The sequence below is a fragment of the Natator depressus genome, chromosome 1 (genome assembly GCF_965152275.1).
Source record: "Natator depressus isolate rNatDep1 chromosome 1, rNatDep2.hap1, whole genome shotgun sequence".
In the NCBI taxonomy this organism is placed as follows: Eukaryota; Metazoa; Chordata; order Testudines; family Cheloniidae; genus Natator; species Natator depressus.
In genome coordinates this window covers 301,748,491-301,768,372 of record NC_134234.1, presented here as the reverse complement: position 1 = coordinate 301,768,372, position 19,882 = coordinate 301,748,491, and the positions used below count along the sequence as shown (strand labels likewise).

At 39.8% G+C, this 19,882-nt stretch overlaps 1 protein-coding gene across 4 annotated transcripts in view; it reads right to left on the bottom strand.

Annotated features, from left to right (window-relative positions):
• The window catches only part of ST7 (suppression of tumorigenicity 7), a 225,826-nt gene that overhangs the window by 48,400 nt on the left and 157,544 nt on the right, over positions 1 to 19,882 (bottom strand). For all 4 annotated transcript variants that reach the window (XM_074952094.1, XM_074952075.1, XM_074952087.1 and 1 more), the window contains exon 9: positions 6,813 to 6,927. In XM_074952094.1, coding sequence (XP_074808195.1) covers positions 6,813 to 6,927 — 115 coding nt within the window. The remainder of the gene's footprint in view (positions 1 to 6,812; positions 6,928 to 19,882) is intronic.

Below are 19,882 nucleotides of genomic sequence, written 5' to 3'. Positions count from 1 at the left end.
ATGTTTCAGTTTCAGAAACTGATAAATACTTTGATCAAGCAATTTAACTCCTTTGATTTGCAGAGTATGATTTAACAATTTCTTGAGGAAATGAACCACTCCTCTCTAGATGAGGATAATGAAGAAGCTCTGCACAGCTAGTTTAGGTCTTTGTCCATTTCCCTGTGATTTTGTCCTGCATCTTCTTTGCAGAAAGAGGACAAACAGAAATAGGCCACAGGAATCAAAGGCAAAACTAGACCAGACAGTATGAATGGACAGGCCCAGCTGTTGCAGAGACCTAGTTGAGTGAGAAGCAACATTGAAATGAAGGGAGGAAATCAGTCCGTAAATAAGACTGATAAAGTCCAAGAAGAGAATTTAATGGAGAAAAGATTTGTTCATTCTCCTGATGTTGCTGTTCCCCACTGTGGAGATCTTCCCTGACATGCATCACTGGCAGAAGGGTGCAGCAGGCTTGGGTTCGACCTTGACAAATAAGAAAGTTAATAAATAACCACTTTCTCTCATTCAAAGGAAACAAAAGGATGCAACATTAGACTGAAGTTTCTTTCTCTGTTGTTCATGTTATGTTTTCAGCCCAGCAGAGAATTAGGGATAATAAAAACCCTTTTGCATTGGGGCAGCCATACTGAGAAAGCAGAGGTATCTATCCAGGTCAGGTTATCTTCTAACAAGCAGAAAAACTTGATATGATGATTGCTGTTAATGTTGAGAACTGAGAGGAGCTAATAAAATGAAGCTGTGGAAAAGAAATATGGAATAAGAGTGAAACTGTGTCCTTAAGAACAGAGCCAGTGTCATTGGGGGTTTTGTGCTGGGGGCTTTCTGGTAACCTGTTTTACTGATACCAAAAATTATTTCCGTTGGAATGCCTTCAAGTTCAACGTTGGTGGAATTTACTCAGTTCACAGAGCTACAGGAACAGTTCACAGAGCTATACAGGAACAGAAAAAAAAACATCCCTAAACAGTTATTATTATTTTAAAGAGTGTTTGGATTCACTAACATGAAAAGCCAAAACCTGCAGTCCTTGCGTTCAGTGACTTCAATGGGAGTTTCACGCAATTAACACAGAGTCACGACTACGGGGTTAGGCCCAAACAGGAACATGATCAACCATCATGTTCCATGCACATTCTTCTATAAAGAAGACTCAAATTCTATATACAATTTATTCTAAAGCCTTGATTTTGATTTCACACCAGTGTAAATTTGGAGCAACTCCATTGAATTAAATAGTTATGCCTGAGGAAAACTGGTACAGGTTAGATCAGAATGAGATCATAAATATTTAGAAGTACAGTATGTTTTTCTATCAGTACGATGGGCTGAATTCTCCTGTCACTAATTCTGATCTTGCACCAATATATCTCCATCAACTGCAGTGGCGTTACTCTTATATAACCACAGTGTAAGTGAAAGGAGAATGAGACAGTATTTATGAATATGTTCCTCTGGAAACCAGAAGGCTCACATTTTCAGCAATCCTAAACTGGAAAAAAAAATTGTCCCTAGACCCCCCCACCACCACAAAAAAGAGAAAAGAGAACATTTGCATAACGAAGTAAAAGAGTATCTACCCTTTTGAAGTCTAACTTTCAACTGTCTGAAAGATCTCTGTGTTCACACACTGCCCAGGTTACCAGCCAATGGCAACCTAGAAAGAACTGGCAGCCCACTGAGGTTAATAAATCATTTGTTCTCAGCACCATAAAAACAGGACTGTTCCCTTGGAAAACAACCAGTTTAAAAGTAGGGCAAGAGGGGCATAGAGGTTTTATTTACTATGAATCCTAGCTGCTTATTCTTTCAGAAGACTAGTCCCTTCAGCAGCCATAAGTATTTCTGCTGTAAATAACATAGATGTGTGTCGAGCCAGAGCCAAAAATCCTTTTAGGATTCAATAGTGTTTAGGTCATCTGCACTCTATTGACAGACACTGAACTCTGAAACCATAATTATGTAGCTCAGCAACAGTGCATATCTTGCCACTAATGAGGCACATTTTCCATGAATAATGAGTATGGACATCATCTCTGTTGCCAGGTACATAATATAAACAAATTCAACACATGGTCATTGGTAAAGTAGTATGTCTCCTCACAAAGACTGACATTTTAAAGAATGTGATCCAAGTTTTTAGCCAGGGGTGGGTGGGAGACTGCTCTAGGAAATAATTTGTTCATATGTTATCAAAATACAATAAATCAGGTTTGGTCTTAGCTGAATAAAGACAGTGGAATGGGACCAATAGAAACTGCAGATAGAGAAGTATAAATGAGTTCATTGTTTTATGTTCCAATAAATCTTACAACACATAAAGCTGATGAGTTCTAAAATGAGCTGAGACTCCTCTAAAAAGGGTCTTTAGAGACTCATGAATTCTAAGAGTTATGCTGGTTAAACTTGTTTGCTGAGTCCTTGTGCGCGTGTGTTAAATATACACATATGCCTTTATATACAACAAAATGTATAATGTGTGGGTCCACACAGACAGGAGAAAGAGTCCGCATCAAATTTCCCTACAGGCTTTTACCATCCACATATACTTTTCTTTTAAACTTACAAGCTAATTTTGTAATGTGCCAAGAATGTGCCAAGTGTTTTCTGGAAGATGATGGCACCCTCAAGTCCTACTGGCTTCAGGGAGAGTTGAAGGTAAACACTGCCACTTAGGAAGTGCTCAGCACTGCCCAGGATTGGGTCCTTAGTATGAACGAACAGAGAGGAAGGATGTCTTAGTGGTTAGAGTGCTAGCCTGAGATTTGGAAGATTCTGGTTTAATTCCCTATTCTGCCACAGAGCTGAATATGGTAATGGAAGTAATATGACTTCCCTACCTCAGAGGGGTGTTGTGAGGATAAATTATAGCAGACTGCCAGGTTTAGAACAGCTTTCAGTTTCAAGCTCAACTCTTCTAAGTGCTTTAAAATCCACAAGGTTACTCATATACATTAAAGAGTATAAGGTGCTGAGATACCGTGGTAATGGGGCAATACGGTATTGTATTTCAGAGTACATTTATGTCTGTGTTTTCCTCTGAACTTATCAAAACAGAACCCAGGAGGGTCTATATTTGAGTGATAGGAATTACTGAAAAGGGAAAGCAAAAGAAAGACCTTTGAGTAAACAGGTTATAATTTTGGTAGATGTTTCTTTTCCACTGCGCTGCTCCCAACCAAATTATACCCAATAAAAACCTCTCCCAGGGTAATTAGTACTACTAGATGTGCAGTGGTGTGACATTCAAAGAGTGGCGGGACATTCTGAGCACTGCTGCTTATAGTGATTCTACTGTAAGATGGTGATTAAGTATTGAAAACACACATATTATAGTCAGGGCTGGTAGTGCCGCCTATTTATTATGGTTGCCGGACACCTCCCATGATAAGAGCCTATTTTGAGTGGCTTATAACTTTGCCAAAAGTTAAGTGTTTGGGCTGAAATTTTACAAGTTGGGTGTCTGCCTCAGGTAGCCTTTGCTTTGAAGAGGTTTAGTGCCTCCATGCTATAGAGCAGGGACATTTGGCAGGAGGGGGGCCTTTGTGTAGGCTTGGCAGAATTCCATTTTTATTTTTTTATAATTTGGACAGAGAATATCAATGTTTATTTTTAAGCATTATTTTTTCAATTTGAGTTGATTTAAATTTTCACAGTTGTGCAACATTTTGGGTTTTGAGCATTTTTTATGATTTTTATCAATTTACATTTCCACAATTGTGGGACACTGGGAGGGAGGGGGTCAGACAATAATTATTTACTGACAGCAGACATTGAGATTCAAAGAGCTAAAGCTTCATAACTGTTAACCTGCAAATTGTCAACATCACATGTCAAAATATGCAGAGTAAATATCCTTAAATCAAACTCTATTCTGTTCTCAAGCAGCATTTTTCTTACTTTGTCCATCTGGATTGTTATTTTTTGTCACTTTGTGTGTGTACAGTGAAATTGACAATTACTGATAAAAATATAATCCTTCTAAGCCTACCTTTATGTCACAGATGTGACTTTTGTGGCTCCTGTGAAAATACACCAAGGTTATAATCCTTTGAAAACTCATTGTTCACACATGCTCAGTAGAGTCTTCTTCAATTACAGCAGCTAAACTCTTCAAATGTTCCATCCCCAGTGAGCATATTTGAGCCTCTCACAGCTCCTAGTGCTAACCAGACAGCACATGCCACATCTCCACAGAGCAACTGAGTATGCTCCATCCCCTCATAGCTCCGACATATGACCAGACTGCAGAATGCCTGAGCATGCTGCATCTCCTCACAGCGGCTACATGAAAACTGGGTGAGTCTGAGCACTGGAACTGGGAGCAGGGAGCTTGTTCCTCCTATGCTTCCAATGGCCCCCCGGCCCAAATAGAATGGCAGAGGAAGCCATCTGATTTGAATGCAGAGGGGACAAAAGCCAGACCAGGGAAGAGGGAAAGGAATAGATTGTGATAAGAAGTCTGGTGAGCCTGAAAACTGTGGAGGCGAGAAAATGGGATTGGCTGGGCAAGGAGAAGGGGATTGGGAGTTTGGAAAGCGTGGAACTTGGAGCCAGAGAGCGGGGGTGAGAAGGGAGGCTGGGACTGGTTGGGAAACAAGTCTGGGACTGGGAGCTGCGGGTCAGGACTGGGAGCTGGTGAGAGAAATGGTGGGGAACTGGGAGCCAGCTGGCTGGAGGGGGAAACTTTAATAGTCCCTCAATCTCCTTGTCCAATCTCAAACTAGGGAGACTGAGACTAGGGAAAAGTGTGTGTGGTGAAGCAGATCTGACAATGGTATAGGGTGGAGGGAGAACTGAGAATGGCTGGGCAACAAAAGATCTGGGAGGGGAGAGAATGAGATAAGAAGCCAGGGAGGGAGTGATGGGATACTGAGAGCCTGTGCAGGGAGACGAGGACTGGCGGTTAATGGGGATTGGGAGGGAGAAACATATCAGATGAGGAGCTCGGAGGAGGGGTTGGGACTGACTAGCAAGGAGATTGGGACTGGAATGAGAAATCTGAGGAGTGAAGACAGCGTAGGCAAGAAGAATGGGAGTGGGATGAGGAGTCAGGGCTGAGGAAGAGACACGACTGGAACAGAGATACGTTGAAGGGGATGGAGCAGAAGGAGGCACATTTGGGGAGAACAAGTAAAAGGCTCTGTACCCAATACTGAACACTCCCCTGCCAAGACTGGAATCGAAGCCAAGACTCTTGAGTCTCAGCATTCTTTTGCTGTTAGCAAATATCTGTGAAACCCCCTGGCAAAGTGTGTCTCATCACCCTCTAGTGTTGGTCCACACAGAAGACTGTGTAGTGGATCTGTGTGGTAGTCTAAGGTTCCAACCAGGTTGAGCCATGTGAGAGTCAATATGAGGTCACAGGATGGAATTTTTGTTTTTTCAGTTTTATTTTTTAAAAACTTAAGAAATTAGATACAAAACGTCTCTAAGGTTGCAAAGTCAAGCACTCAGAAGCACTCATGAGATGCCAGAATTTGGGCCCCTTGGGCACATCCACTATGACACAGTCTTTAATTATATGATCACATACTACTTTTTCCATTCAGTGCACAGATTGGACCTGCTCTGGAGATGACTCAGGATTGTGTAGTAAAGGAGACTGTTGTCTGTGGGATCCCTGCTTCATTTGGTGCAGATGCTGGAAGGTGTGTATTATTAATTATTATTATTATTATTAGGCCCCCACCACTGTAGTATCTGAGCACCTGAAAATCTTTTATGCATTTACCCTCAAAATGTCCCAGTGAGGTAGAGAAGTGCATTTATCTCCATTTTATAGATGGGAACTGAGACACAGAGAGATTAAATGACTTCCCAAGGTCACACAGGAAGCCTGTGGTGGAGCAGGGAATTGAACCTGACTGCCCCAAGTCCTAGGCTAATGCCCCAACCATTGGAGCATCCTTCCTTTAATTGGAAGGCATGTAGTGAATGAGGCAGGGGACTGCATGAAGAGGATGAACTGTCTCACTGTTAAGGCAGTTGAATGCTGCCCTGGAAAACTGGATTCTTTCCCTGCCTCTGCCCCAGAATGCCTGTGAGGTGCTGTGCAAGTCACTTAAACCAAACTTTTTACACGTACTCACTAACTGTGTTCCTCATTTTCTGGGTGCCTGACTTGACATGCTGGGGTCTGATTTGCAGAAGTGCTGAGCACTCACAGCTGCAACTGAAGACAATGGGAGGTGTGGTTTGAACATAGAAAGTGTTATGTAACATGATGTACGCTGAAAAATCAGGTTCTAGATGTTTCAAATTGGGTACCCAAAAGTAGTGGATATTTAATTACCTTAATCCCTCTGTGCTTCAGCATGCTGTCTCTAAAATGGGGATTATGCCACTCCCTCATCTCACAGAAGTGATGGAAAGATAAATTAATTCATGCTTGTGAAGCACTCAGATATTGTAGTAATGAACACCAAGGAACATATATGGGGAAATTATTAATTCTGTTTTCAAAGCGAGCTTTGAATAGTCTGCAGTAAATAAGGCCTGGGGTCACACATTGAACAAACAGGAGAAAACAACATATTGAAGAACTGCTCATTTAAGAGAGCACTGTTCTACCTGTGCTCTGAATGACACAGGGGTCCTGTGGAAAATATGGTATGTGATCATGTAATTGAAGACTGTATCATAAAGCATATACACAAGGGATCCCAATTTAAAGGTGCACAAACAACCTAAATTCTGGCATTTCCTAACTTTTGAACATTTTACTTTGCAAACATATCAGTGTTCATGTCACATAGGTGGGTGTGTGTGTGTACACAATATGTATACATATATGTAGTTGGACTTACCATCATATTTTGCTAAAACTGCCTGAACATCTGCATATGCTTGTAACTCCAACAGAGCTTCTAGCAGATTTTCGTGGATGTTGAACATGCTTAGCAGAGGAAATTCCTTCATTAACTAAAAACAGTAATAAAAAAAAAAGGGTTAGACTATTAACATGGAATGCGGATTTTCATTCAAAATTTACTGAAATGTCTAATTAACATCGTTCAGCCCTACTGCTCTTGGGCCTCATACAATGTCCTCTAATGCCATTGGAAAGACTCCCATTTGGATCAAGAACCTTGGAAACAACATGCCTTGCATATGGTTTAATTAGTCCAAGAAGAGGGTTGTCTGAATATACAACTCCCTTTCAATTGATTTGTTGCCTTTTTAAAAAGTGAGGGAGTATTATTCTATTGTAGAGGAAGATTAAATTAAACAAGCCCCTTCAGCTCAGTAGATTGTATATTTTAGTATTAACTCCCCCTGATGGATATGGGGGAAAACAAAGAAAATACATCGAAAAAAATCAAAGTATAATAAAATAAGAAAGACCTACACCTCTACTATGCTTCATAGTTGTTTATTATTACTATTATTTAGCAGTATATATATCTTATATATATCTCAACAGAATTTTGCATAGTACTAACAATGGCAGTTCAACATCTTTTTGGCCAATCCAGGTTCAAAAATGCTTGACCCAAAGTAGAAATTAGATAAGGCCTTCATACTAATTTAACACTACCATGGCTTAAGAATCCATATCTTATAACAAATGGAATGACACCTTGCATAGGAAAGAGGCTCAGACTTTATTTTAGTGGGTGCTAAATTGTGACTGAAGTGGACTGGTCTGATGAATTAGTCCTTTAGGAAGATCAGAGATTGTCAGAATGCTGGCCAAATTCTGTTGTGTGTAGTACCAACTGTCTACCAGCCAGCTGAATCTGATAAATAAATAACATCCTTTATTCTGCTTGCCATCTGATTCCACATCTCTTAGGAACTTCAGTGCAAATTAATTTCTCTATTTTATTGCTCAGTTAGAAAATGAACCAATTAAAGTGGTGTCATTTTTTTAATGTCAAAGTGATATTCTAAAAATTGTAGTATTAAGGGATTTGTGCCCTCACTGTGGTTGTTTTGTGCTGGTGCAAAGCCTCAGCATGGTAGGCTCTCTAACTGGCCTAAAGCCATCCCTTTTTAGTCCCATTGCTCCCCAAAGTACAGGGTATGATAGGTGCATCCTTGAGTTCCATTGATCCCCATCTGCTGAAAGGGTTTCTTGAGGGGCGATGGAAGCCAAGTGTAAGGTAGAGCAGCTCTGAAGATGCTTGAATGTGTACCAGAACTGAACTGGCCCACTTCCAGCTCCAGGGTTGGGGGATGTAAAGATGATGTCCACCCACCTTTGCATCCCTCTGCCCCCTAGTCCTGCACTGAGTGACGTTTATCTGGAGCCAAGGCTCAAACTCCAATTGATGGAGAGGCTCTCAGGAGTTCTACAGGAAGGTTCTGTACTAGTAATTTGTAATATATTAAATGTATGATACAAGGTACTAAGACACTGATGCCCATTATACACTTGTTGGGAAACCAAACTAAGTTAATTATAAATAAACATCAGAAATTTGCAGATGAATGTTAACATTTTTCTCCATAGGGGCCTAAGAATAGAAATACTACTGAGATGATGTGAAGTCAACCCAAAAGCCCAAACTACAAATGGGAAAACACAGTAAAAACTATAAACCATGTCTGAAAAATCTGAGGAAATGAATCAATCTTCCTTTGAAAATATAATTAAAGGAACTGGAAAGAGACAACTAATTATAAACTCCCAAATCGGCAATACAAGCAAAAATATACCAGTCCATAAGCAAAATGCTGAAAGAGTATGAAAAAGTCTGGAACATGTGGAACAGGGAATTAAGTCTGTTCAGGAAAAGGCTGCTAATAGACAAATAGAAGTGCCAAGCTCACAGGATGAAATTCACCCCTGTGTAGAGGGCCACGTATAAACTACCTAAAAATTTGAGGATTAAGTGGGAGTGAAGTGGTAAACTGGCACTGTTCTGGCCCTCTGTACTGCACTGTCCTTGCTATGGTTTGAGGATTATACAGAAGGTAAAGAGGGCAGTGTTTTGTTTGTTGATATTTGTACAACTGTGATCACATGAACTTTTGGTTAGAGAGTCACAATCACAGATACAGGTATTTAATGAGCTCATTGGATTTATGAGGGGTAATCCATAGAGGGTAATAAACTCTGAGCTATGGTAGTAAAACTCCTACAGTTTCAACATCAGGAGTTGATCCTGAGGAAAACAAGAACAAAACTGGGCAGATTGCATAAATCTTGTTTGATTACTGATTACATTTTTTCCAAATTGAGCAAGAGGCCTTGGTTTATCTGGATAAGTGGGGGTCTTGATGTACAAAAGAGTTCTCAATACAACTGTTGCTCATCAGAAAAAAAAATTTCAGGCCCATTTTCAGATAATCAGTGTTTTCAGTCAAGGATTCAGATTAGATTCTACCGGACTTGTTTCTCATCCTCTTTGTGATTTTTAACTGCTTCTGCCAGTTACAGACAGGGTAAAATATATATAATGAAATTCAGTGTTGGGATTTTTCAAAAGTAATATTTACAGTGGGTACTTTTAAAATCTTTTTTAAAATTGATGGAAAGGTTAGAACTGCACACGATTTTTCATTATTACACCTGATATCTACTGCACATTAGAAAGAAAGACACTTCTAAAATTGTATGAATCAATAATAGATTCCAATAAAGGGGGATAGACATTTTAATACAAAAGGGGATTCCATTTTTCAGTGTTTAAAATATATACTAAAGACTGACACTGTATTCTGATTGCGGGTAAACCTCAGAAGGATGTAGTTGCAGTTGTTAAATTCAGAGTGGATGTCACTCATTTTGATACTAATAACTTTTTAAAGTTCAAGTTTGAAAAGTGCACAGTAATTTGCAAATATCATTAATTTGGGCGAGACTTTAATTTGTGCAGAACAAGAACAATAACTTTATCTAACCTTGTTCTAGCAATGACGGACGTGGATATAGATAGAATGAAGCAGCACTGTGATGAAAAACAGATAAATCCCTCCATTATACAAAAGAGTGAGGGCACTTAGAGTCTACATCTAGAGCCTTTACGCATGTGGTCCTAAGGCGGCTTTCTGCAGTGTTTAGTCTAGTTGTGTTCAAGTTCCACATCAAGTTTATTTTATTTGTGATTTTCTTGTTATTTTTAATAGCTTTTGCTTTACTTAAAACAGCCTGGATTGGTTTAAGTGGCTGTTAGTTGGGAAATAATACTACAGCACACTCCAGAGATAAGGAAACTCACTTCAGAAAAGGTAGAGTGAGGACTGAAGTAACAGTCAGTATGTAGTCAAGTGTGAAAGGAGTTATAATTTATCATTCCTGCCCTGTAAGGTGCTAGAAGGAAGTGGCTACTGTCAATAAAGGCTATGGTCTAAAAACCTGAGTGATGTAAGGTGCAGTTACAATTCTCCTCAGCCACCTGCCACAGAAAACTGTTACATTTTTCCTGTCTGCCACAAAGAAATATAACTAGTAAAATGCGAGGGCCGGAAACCGTCTCCCTAACTCACAACTGGGTATTTCACTGCATAAGGTACTACACTCAACTGGAGTAAGAATGGCAGAATCTAGCCCTAAGTAAATAATGACGTAAAGCTCACACAGAGCATGTTACTAAAAACATGCCCTTCTGAAGAATTAAGAGTGATCACCCCAGTTTCCTGAGACTGAATAATGGTTATTAGACTAGCTGTCTCTTTGTTAGTGAACAAAATGAAGAGCTGCAGCCAATTATAGATGTACTATGTCCAGTAACATTCTCCTTGTTGTGGTTCACTTAACTTCTTGCTGACATCAATCATTGATTTTTTTTTTTAAATTAGGTTCTGTTGCAGTGAGAAAACCTTGCATCATACAGCAACACAGTAAAGGGCACTGTCTGGACTGCTAGACCTACAAATTGACAGCGTTAACACACATTCCCTCAAGGAAAGGCCTTAGGTGAAGAAGTGCAAAACAGTTATCATGAAATCAATTTATGCAACAGCTACAAAAATAAAAACCTGTACAATTAGCCACTCAACTTACTCCAAGATTCACTGCAAACAAACCAGAGAACATGCTTTGCTAGATAACGTGTTCACCTATTATGTGAGTTTCACAGTAAGTTGCAGGTTATTGTTCTTTTATTTTAAATTCTTTTCAGTCACAGTATGAATGCCAGAAAGTAAAACCACCCTGATGGAAACATTATAAAGATAGGTCAGCAATTAAAGTGTGCCTTTAATGAACAGCATGGAATAGAAACCTTGCTACAGGTTGAAATACAATACTGCTAGATGCTCACCAGCAGGGCCGGCTCTAGGTGTTTTGCCAGCCAGGGTTGAAAACATTTTCAGCGCCCCTCCACCCTCTCAGCGGCCGAGCAATACAAACAAACAGACAACCAATCACCAGAGAAGACAGGAAAAAAAAGGCCACGTGGCACAGCAGTGTGGCACCTCCCCAGAAGTTGATGTCCAAAACTATCTCCCTGCTCACCCACCTCTAAAACCAGTCCTGCTCACCAAAGGCCAAATTCTGTATCGCTCTGAGGGGCAGTAAGGAGGTCCTGTCCCCTCCTCCCTCACGCCAACTACAGGGTGGGAGCAATTTCCAAGGGGCAGTGGGCTGAAGACCATAAAGGGATGTAATATTGGCCAAGTTCCCTCTGTACAGCATGGTCACAGAGGCAGAATACTCCCCTGCCCCTGGCCAGTGTGGCTCCATGTTGCTTACATGCTTACTCTGGGCTGTGACTAACAGACACAGGTCTAGCCCTAAATCAGAAGATTTATTTTTAAGTGATATCACATATCTACATTTATCAAATTATCCAGTTTACTATTTTTCAACTCTCTTCCCTAATCTCCCTTTTAAAAGATTCATGCTATGACAAGATAAATGCTTCTTCTTTACTGGCAACCACTGCACCACCTCACCTCCAGGGAAAAAACAGAAGTACTGTTACCTCTTGTACCAAGGTATTGACTAGACTCCAGTAAAACATGCATCAAGCTTTAACAAGGAGTCTTCCCCTTATGTATCTCTAGCAACCAAAAAGCTCTTATTAAAGTCAATGCAGCTTCTTGAACACTGATCAGGGCAAGCTAACAATTTCTATGTAACACCCTCAGTTCCTTAGCACAACAGAATGGGTTGGATCCTCAGATGGTGTAAATGGGCCCAGCTCCACTGAGGTATGAGGCCCAATATGTCTAAACTAAAATGTTAAGATGGGCCATTTTATGGTATAAACATATACATAATGTAGTAACAGTAGCTAATTTGGGATTTTCTTTTGAATTTAAACTAGTCAAAAGCATCTTCTGGTGATAAAATTAGGATTGGATAATGTAATTAATCCATGTTATATTTGAGTTGGATGTTTGGGGACACTTGATTTGTAGGCATGTGTAGAAAGTGAAATAGGTTTTTATTAGGATGTTCATTAGCTATACTGTAACTATATGTAAATATTACCACTATCAGATAATTAATACTTATTTTAAAATATCTTAAATACGTAATTAGTACTTTAGGACTACAAACTGAGAAGAATTCTGGAAACAAATCTTAAATTACTGCATGTCTTCTCATTATGCTTTAGAGTCTCATTTCCGGACTCACCCCAAGTCATATTGCAGGGTGTAGGTTTAATGATTTCTGTGACGGATGTGCTAGGGTGTTGATTCATAAAAAAATGCTTTTCTGTGCATGGAAATCCCCTCTTGATTTACTGGATAAAGAACAAGTTTTATCTCTACAAGGGTGGTTTATGGAAGGCGGACAGCCTTCCCTCAGAATATTTCACTCATCAATTTTTCTACATTTAGATATAATTTTTAAATGTTCTCGAGGAATGCAGCCGTAGATTTTGTGTCCAATTTTCTCCCTGTGATGATATTATCCCCATACATCAATTAGCAATGATACATTATTCATGCAGAAATCAGTTTTAAGTTACAGTATGTACCCTACATCTAGTCCTTGGGACTCAAGGGAACATGGAAGTGGATAAATGATCTTGTATATAACTTGGTGTTGACAGATTTATTCTCATAAGCCTCTATCTGCACCATCGATGTACATGTATATATATATTTTATAATGAACTATATTCCATTATTATTTGTTGTTTATATGTATATGCTCCCAATGAAACAACAAACAAAAACACATTTAGAGCACTGTGTTCAATTAAGCATATTCATGAATGCTAAAATAATTTTAAGGTTTTGGCTTAAACTGAAAAAAAAATGCAGTTACACTCAAAGAAAAACTTGAAATTCCATCCATCCCAGCTCCTAGTAATGCTGTTACTAGCAATGGTATCTGAAATGACAGTCTCCTGTCACCTGCCCTGCCTTATTGGTACTGAGAAAGTCAACCACCACTTTACAGACCCCAGTATTTAGGAGGGAGATTATGGGATGGATTAAATGTGGAATTTCAGCTTCATTTCTCCATTTCCTGGCTATTGCCAAGTCCGATCATGTAACATTATACACCTCTACCCTGATATAACTCTGTCCTTGGGAGCCAAAAAATCTTACCGCATTATAGGTGAAACCGCATTATATTGAACTTGCTTTGATCCACCGGAGCACGCAGCCCCGCCCCCTGGAGCGCTGCTTTACCGCGTTATATCCAAATTCATGTTATATCAGGTCGCATTATATCAGGGTAGAGGTGTATTTATGTATAGGGTATTGTATTGTATTGTATGTGTGGCTCAAGGTTAACAATTATAATCTCAAACTATACAACAGAGGAATAAAGTCATTGGATTTGAGACCTCTGTAGAACTATCTTTGAACTTTCAGCCATTATGTCCTTTCTTAGCTAACCTGGAGGCTTAAAACGGCTGTTCAAACCTTTCAGAGTTTGATCTGTGCCCTTTTAAAAATATAATTACAATAATGCCATAGTCTAGACACTGTCTTGTGGATCAGTGCGAAAAATTCACACTTTTAAAGAATAAAAATAAGTTTTAAAGGGATATATTGCATAAAACCAGTGGAAGCCAAATTGTACCAGATGTATGTTTAATATTTTTGAATCGCACCTTCATACAAGAGCAACAAATAGAATAACAGAAAATAACTTATAACCATGAAGTCTTTTTTCCACCAATGATTAGTAACATTACAAAGCATGAAAGCAGAGTCATTTATCACTATCCTCAACATCCCTTCCTCCCAAATACATTAGACTATGCTTTATCCACAGCATACCAAGTACTTTTTAGAGAAAGTCAGTTAAATGATAGAAAAGAGAGGAAGGTTTTACACTGAAATTTAAAAGAGAGGAAATAACGTACTGGCTCACAAAAGGCTAGGAAGTTCCAGAGACATGGAACAGCACAAATAAATGATCTCCACAATCCCCATCTGCAGAAGTTTAAGAAAATGGACAGAGGAGTGTAAGAACGAAGATGCACACAAGCTCTAGGAGACTGGGGATCCTCTTAACAGAAGATTGGGGATCATCTTAACAGAACCACCATGGTGGAAGCCTCAGGGCCTATCCGTTATGCATCTTTTTGTGATCATAGAATCATAGAATGTCAGGGTTGGAAGGGACCTCAGGAGACCATCTAGTCCAACCCCCTGCTCAAAGCAGGACCAATCCCCAGCTAAATCATCCCAGCCAGGCCTTTGTCAAGCCTGACCTTAAAAACCTCAAAAGAAGGAGATTCCACCACTTCCCTAGGCAACGCATTCCAGTGCTTCACCACCCTCCTAGTGAAAAAGTTTTTCCTAATATCCAACCTAAACCTCCCCCACTGCAACTTGAGACCATTGCTCCTTGTTCTGTCATCTGCTACCACTGAGAACAGCCTAGATCCATCCTCTTTGGAACCCCTTTCAGGTAGTTGAAAGCAGCTATCAAATCCCCCCTCATTTTTCTCTTCTGCAGACTAAACAATCCAAGTTCCCTCAGCCTCTCCTCATAAGTCATGTGTTCCAGTTCCCTAATAATTTTTGTTGCCCTCTGCTGGACTCTTTCCAATTTTTTCACATCCTTCTTGTAGTGTGGGACCCAAAACTGGACACAGTACTCCAGATGAGGCCTCACCAATGTCGAATAGAGGGGAACGATCACGTCCCTTGATCTGCTGGCAATGGCCCTACTTATACACCCCAAAATGCCATTGGCCTTCTTGGCAGCAACGGCACACTGTTGACTCATATCCAGCTTCTCGTCCACTGTAACCCCTAGGTCCTTTTCTGCAGAACTGCTGGCTAGCCATTTAGTCCCTAGTCTGTAGCGGTGCATGGGATTCTTTTTTCCTAAGTACAGGACTCTGCACTTGTCCTTGCTGAACCTCATCAGATTTCTTTTGGCCCAAACCTCTAATTTGTCTAGGTCCCTCTGTATCCTATCTCTACCCTCCAGCGTATCTACCTCCCCTCCCAGTTTAATGTCATCTGCAAACTTGCTGAGGGTGCAATCCACACCATCCTCCAGATCATTAATGAAGATTCCTTATATGACTCCTTATATGCTAGGCAGATTTTATTTATATATATATATATATATATATATACACACACACACACACACACACACACACACCTTGGTAGTAGATGCTACAAGAAAACTCTTTAGAAATACAATCTTCTGTTGGACAAACACACATTTTCAACAAGTGCAGAAAGGGCAATCACTTGTTGTAGCGACCTGGATAAAACAACTTTCAGCATGCCTAACATTAAAGACACTAATGGTGGACTTAGATAGCATTCAGTGAACTTTTTTACTTTTTTGAGTGTTGGAGAGTAGAATTTGAACTATTTTAGGCAGCTTCAGTTAAGTGATAAATAGTATCTTATAGTTTTTTATATTACTAGAAATCTATTATCTTAACCTTAAAATCAGCATTTACCATCTGTTATATCATAGTATTTTCCTCTACTTAAAATAGGAATTAGGTATCACAGATACCACTTTGCAGTAGATCCTGGCAAATGCTGTGGTTTTTATGGCAATCATGTACCTGGAATTCATAGATTCATAGGGTGAAATTCTGACCTCAATGAAATCAGTGTAGTTTTGACCATCTAGTCTGACCTAATTATGATCATCTAGTTATGGCCATTTAATCTGACATCCTGAATAACATGGGCCAAAGAATTTCACTCACAAGTTCCTTCCCATAACTGTGTGGGAGAGGCAGGCAGTGGCTACACTTGCAAGCAGCAATTAAGGTTATGTTCTTAAGCTGATAGGGATCATACTGCCTTTATCAATAACTACAACTCTATTTGCTCCCCTTGATGCTACAAGATACCGAACACTCCAATGGCAGCTGACAGTGCTCAACACTTCAGTGTATTGAGCCTTTAATTGTAAGAAAAGGGGAATTCAAAGGCTAACAAATGCAGCTAGTCTATCAGCAAAAGTGTGTCACACTAGTGCTGAGGGTACACCAGCAGAAACACTCACAAAAACATGGCTAATGTCGGAGATCAAAGAAAATTCCCTTCCCAACCTATCCATAGCATTAAATACTCTGGGATATGGCATGGCGCCACTTCAAAGCCTTCAGATGACATAAGCTTTAAAACCACCTTAACTATGTAGGGCAGCCTAAGCATTTAAAATGGCTAATCACACACATTTGACAAGCACCTTTCTAGGAACTTAAGCCACTTTAAATCCTTAAGGCTGATTGATACCTACAGACATGCATTGAAAAGTGCATACTTAATACTCTAAGTGCACACTTAAACACATACACACACACACACACACACACACACGCATGCTGTATCTTTCCAGAAGTGTGAAAACTCAAATGAAATTACCGTGACCAAGATTTTCAAAACTGCTGAACTCCCAGCTGCTAGGTCTGGTCCCCAAGTGAAAAAAAGCTCATATAAATATTTTAGAACCTTAAAAATAATGTTGATTTGTGTGCATTTTTAGATTTGGGTGAAGGTACAGAGGGAATCTTATTTTTAACCAAAACCATCCCTACTGGTGGCCACTCTACACACTTTCTCATACAACAACATTCACATTACCATATTCAGTCTATTTTGAAGCAGCAGGTCCAAAGTCGAGATTAAATTAGAAAATTTCACTGTAATGGGATGTACCAGCCTCTTAAGGCTAATAAAGATAATCTCCAGGGCCAGCACTTTCCCATTTCAATGTTTCTGTAAGAAGTAAGTAGGCAGGGGCCTGCGAACTCCACAGTCACTGAGGTGGCAGAAGAGCTCTCGGGGGGTCTTTTGGGGTTTGTGAGGAAGTCTCAGACTGCTGTCCCCACTCAGGATGTGAGATCAGAGCTCCAAGTGCAGAGGGTTCTGGATCTCCCCTCTTCCCTCAGCACTCATGGGTTTGTATTTCCCAGTGCTGCAGGAAGTTCAGAGCTTGGGAAGGGATTTAAGAAGCTCCTTTCCCGCACAAAAGGGAGAGATTTTCAGGGAGCTACAAGAGCTGTGAAACCATGGCCTTTGTTTCCTCTGATGTACTCTTTTAATCTGGGGGTTGGGTGGAGGGGAGGGGAAGAACCGTGTAGCAAAAATCCCTGTGGAGGAGCCATGCTAACTCCAGACCCCTGAAACAGGCCAAACCCCATTACTTGCATTAAGGCCATAAAGCAAAACCTCTGGGGAGGGTCAGTGCTGACATCAGAAGGAACGGAACAGACATGTCCTGTTGGGGAGGTTTTGTTTTGTTTTGTTTTGTCTCTTAAAGAGGACTCATTGTACGGCCCTTGGTTCGTTTGGGCCTGTCACTTTGTTTGCTTCAGCCTGCTAGTCCCTGGCATGACTTCTATATGATTCCCCCTCCTTAAAGCCGTTGTTTTACTTTAAATGATCATAAATTATCCTCTAGTGAAAGTTTTTACCAAGGTCCAAATATTCTCCAGCTCCATCCTAGGATGCTTGAATTAATTTAGCAAAATTAGCCCATTCAGTTTCCTACATGGTATGTCCTAAAATTTAATCAATTTTTAATTAATGTCAGTGACCCACTCAAAGGAGATGATCCACCTCACTATATTGATCCACTTTTCTAAGTCAATAATGCTGGTGATCACTACTCCTGTATCCATCACCCAGTATATAACTGCTTTGCTCACCCCTAAGTGTTCTGATTACAGACGAGGCTGCAGTCCAAAACCAGCATGTTCATTTCAGGGTAAGAGACTGAGCAAAGAAAAGAAACTGCTTCAGTGCAAAATAGTTGACATGAAAGGATTTCTTGAATTGTCCAACATGTGTGTTTCTGCACTGGCTTTTCAACGAGATTTTAAAAGTCTTTCTAGGCCTGGCCACAGCCTGGGACACTGAAGAGGATCAGACATAATCATCTCAGTGCTTGCCAAACCAAACTAAATCTCTCAAAACACTCATGCTTAAATCTTCTTTACTCAAGCAGCACAACAAATAAAACCGAGGTTTCAGACTCTGGCCTTCATTATGGCTGGTAAGATCTCTCATCCACTCTATACATATTTGGCCGTATTTTACACAGATTGGAATAAATTTGGAGTAGCTCAATTGACTGCAGTGGAGTTATTCCATATGTACACTGGCCTACATGAGATGAGAACTGAGCACAGTGTGTCTAGAAAAATTACAGGCTTCTGGTTTCTGGTTCAGAATCATAATAAATCATTAATTATCAGCAGATGTCTAAATAAAAGCAACACCTGCATATACTTCTTCCATACAAATTATGTGTTACTTGGTAATTCTGATAAAGTCAACTCAGCTATGTGTACCAGATTAAAGCAGCATATCATCATCGAAAACATAATTCAAGCTCTTCAGTTTAGTCTGTGACACAATAATATTACAGATTAATCAGATCATAAACAGAGATGATGATATAGTCCATAACAACAATCAAATAACTTCTTCATATGCATAAAACTGAAACATCTATGTTTAAAAAAAATTGAAAAATTGAAAAAAAAACCAATGTTCATAAATGCAAAGTAGTGCACGTTGGAAAACATAATCCAAACTATACATATGAAATGCAATCTAACTTATCTGTTACCACTCAAGAAAGAGATCTTGGAGTCACTATGGATAATTCTCTGAAAACATCCACTCAATGTGCAGCAGCCGTCAAAAAAACTTAACAGAATGTTGGGAATCATTAGGAACGGGATAGATAATAAGACAGAAAATATCATATTGCCTCTATATAAATCCATGGTACGCCCACATCTTGAATACAGCGTGCAGATGTGGTTGCCCCATCTCAAAAAAGATATATTGGTATTGGAAAAGGTTCAGAAAAGGGCAACAAAAATGATTAGGGGTATGGAACGGCTTCCATATGAGGAGAGATTAATAAAACTGGGACTTTTCAGCTTGGAAAAGAGACGACTAAGGGGGGATATGATAGAGGTCTATAAAATCATGACTGGTGTGGAGAAAGTAAATAAGGAAGTGTTATTTACTCCTTCACATAACACAAGAGCTAGGGGTCACCAAATGAAATTAACTGGCAGCAGGTTTAAAACAAACGAAAGGAAGTATTTCTTCACACAATGCATAGTCAGCCTGTGGGATTCTTTCCCAGAGGGTGTTGTGAAGGCCAAGACGATAACAGGGTTCAAAAAAGAACTAGATAAGTTCATGGAGGATAGGTCCATCACTGGTTATTAGCCAGGATGGGCAGGGATGCAAAACTATGCTCTGAAGTGTCCCTAACCTCTGTTTGCCAGAAGCTGAGAATGGGTGACAGGGGATGGATCACTTGATGATTATCTGTTCTGTTTATTCCCTCTGAAGCACCTGGCATTGACCACGGTCAGAAGACAGGATACTGGGCTAGATGGACCATTGATCTGACCCAGTATGGCTGTTCTTATGTAAGATATGTTGACAAATATCAATATATTTTCTACACTTCTTCCTAATCCATGTGAGAACAAGGGTGGATATGCAAATACTTTGCCAGTCTTATCTATCAACAAAAAGTTTATATACACCAGTG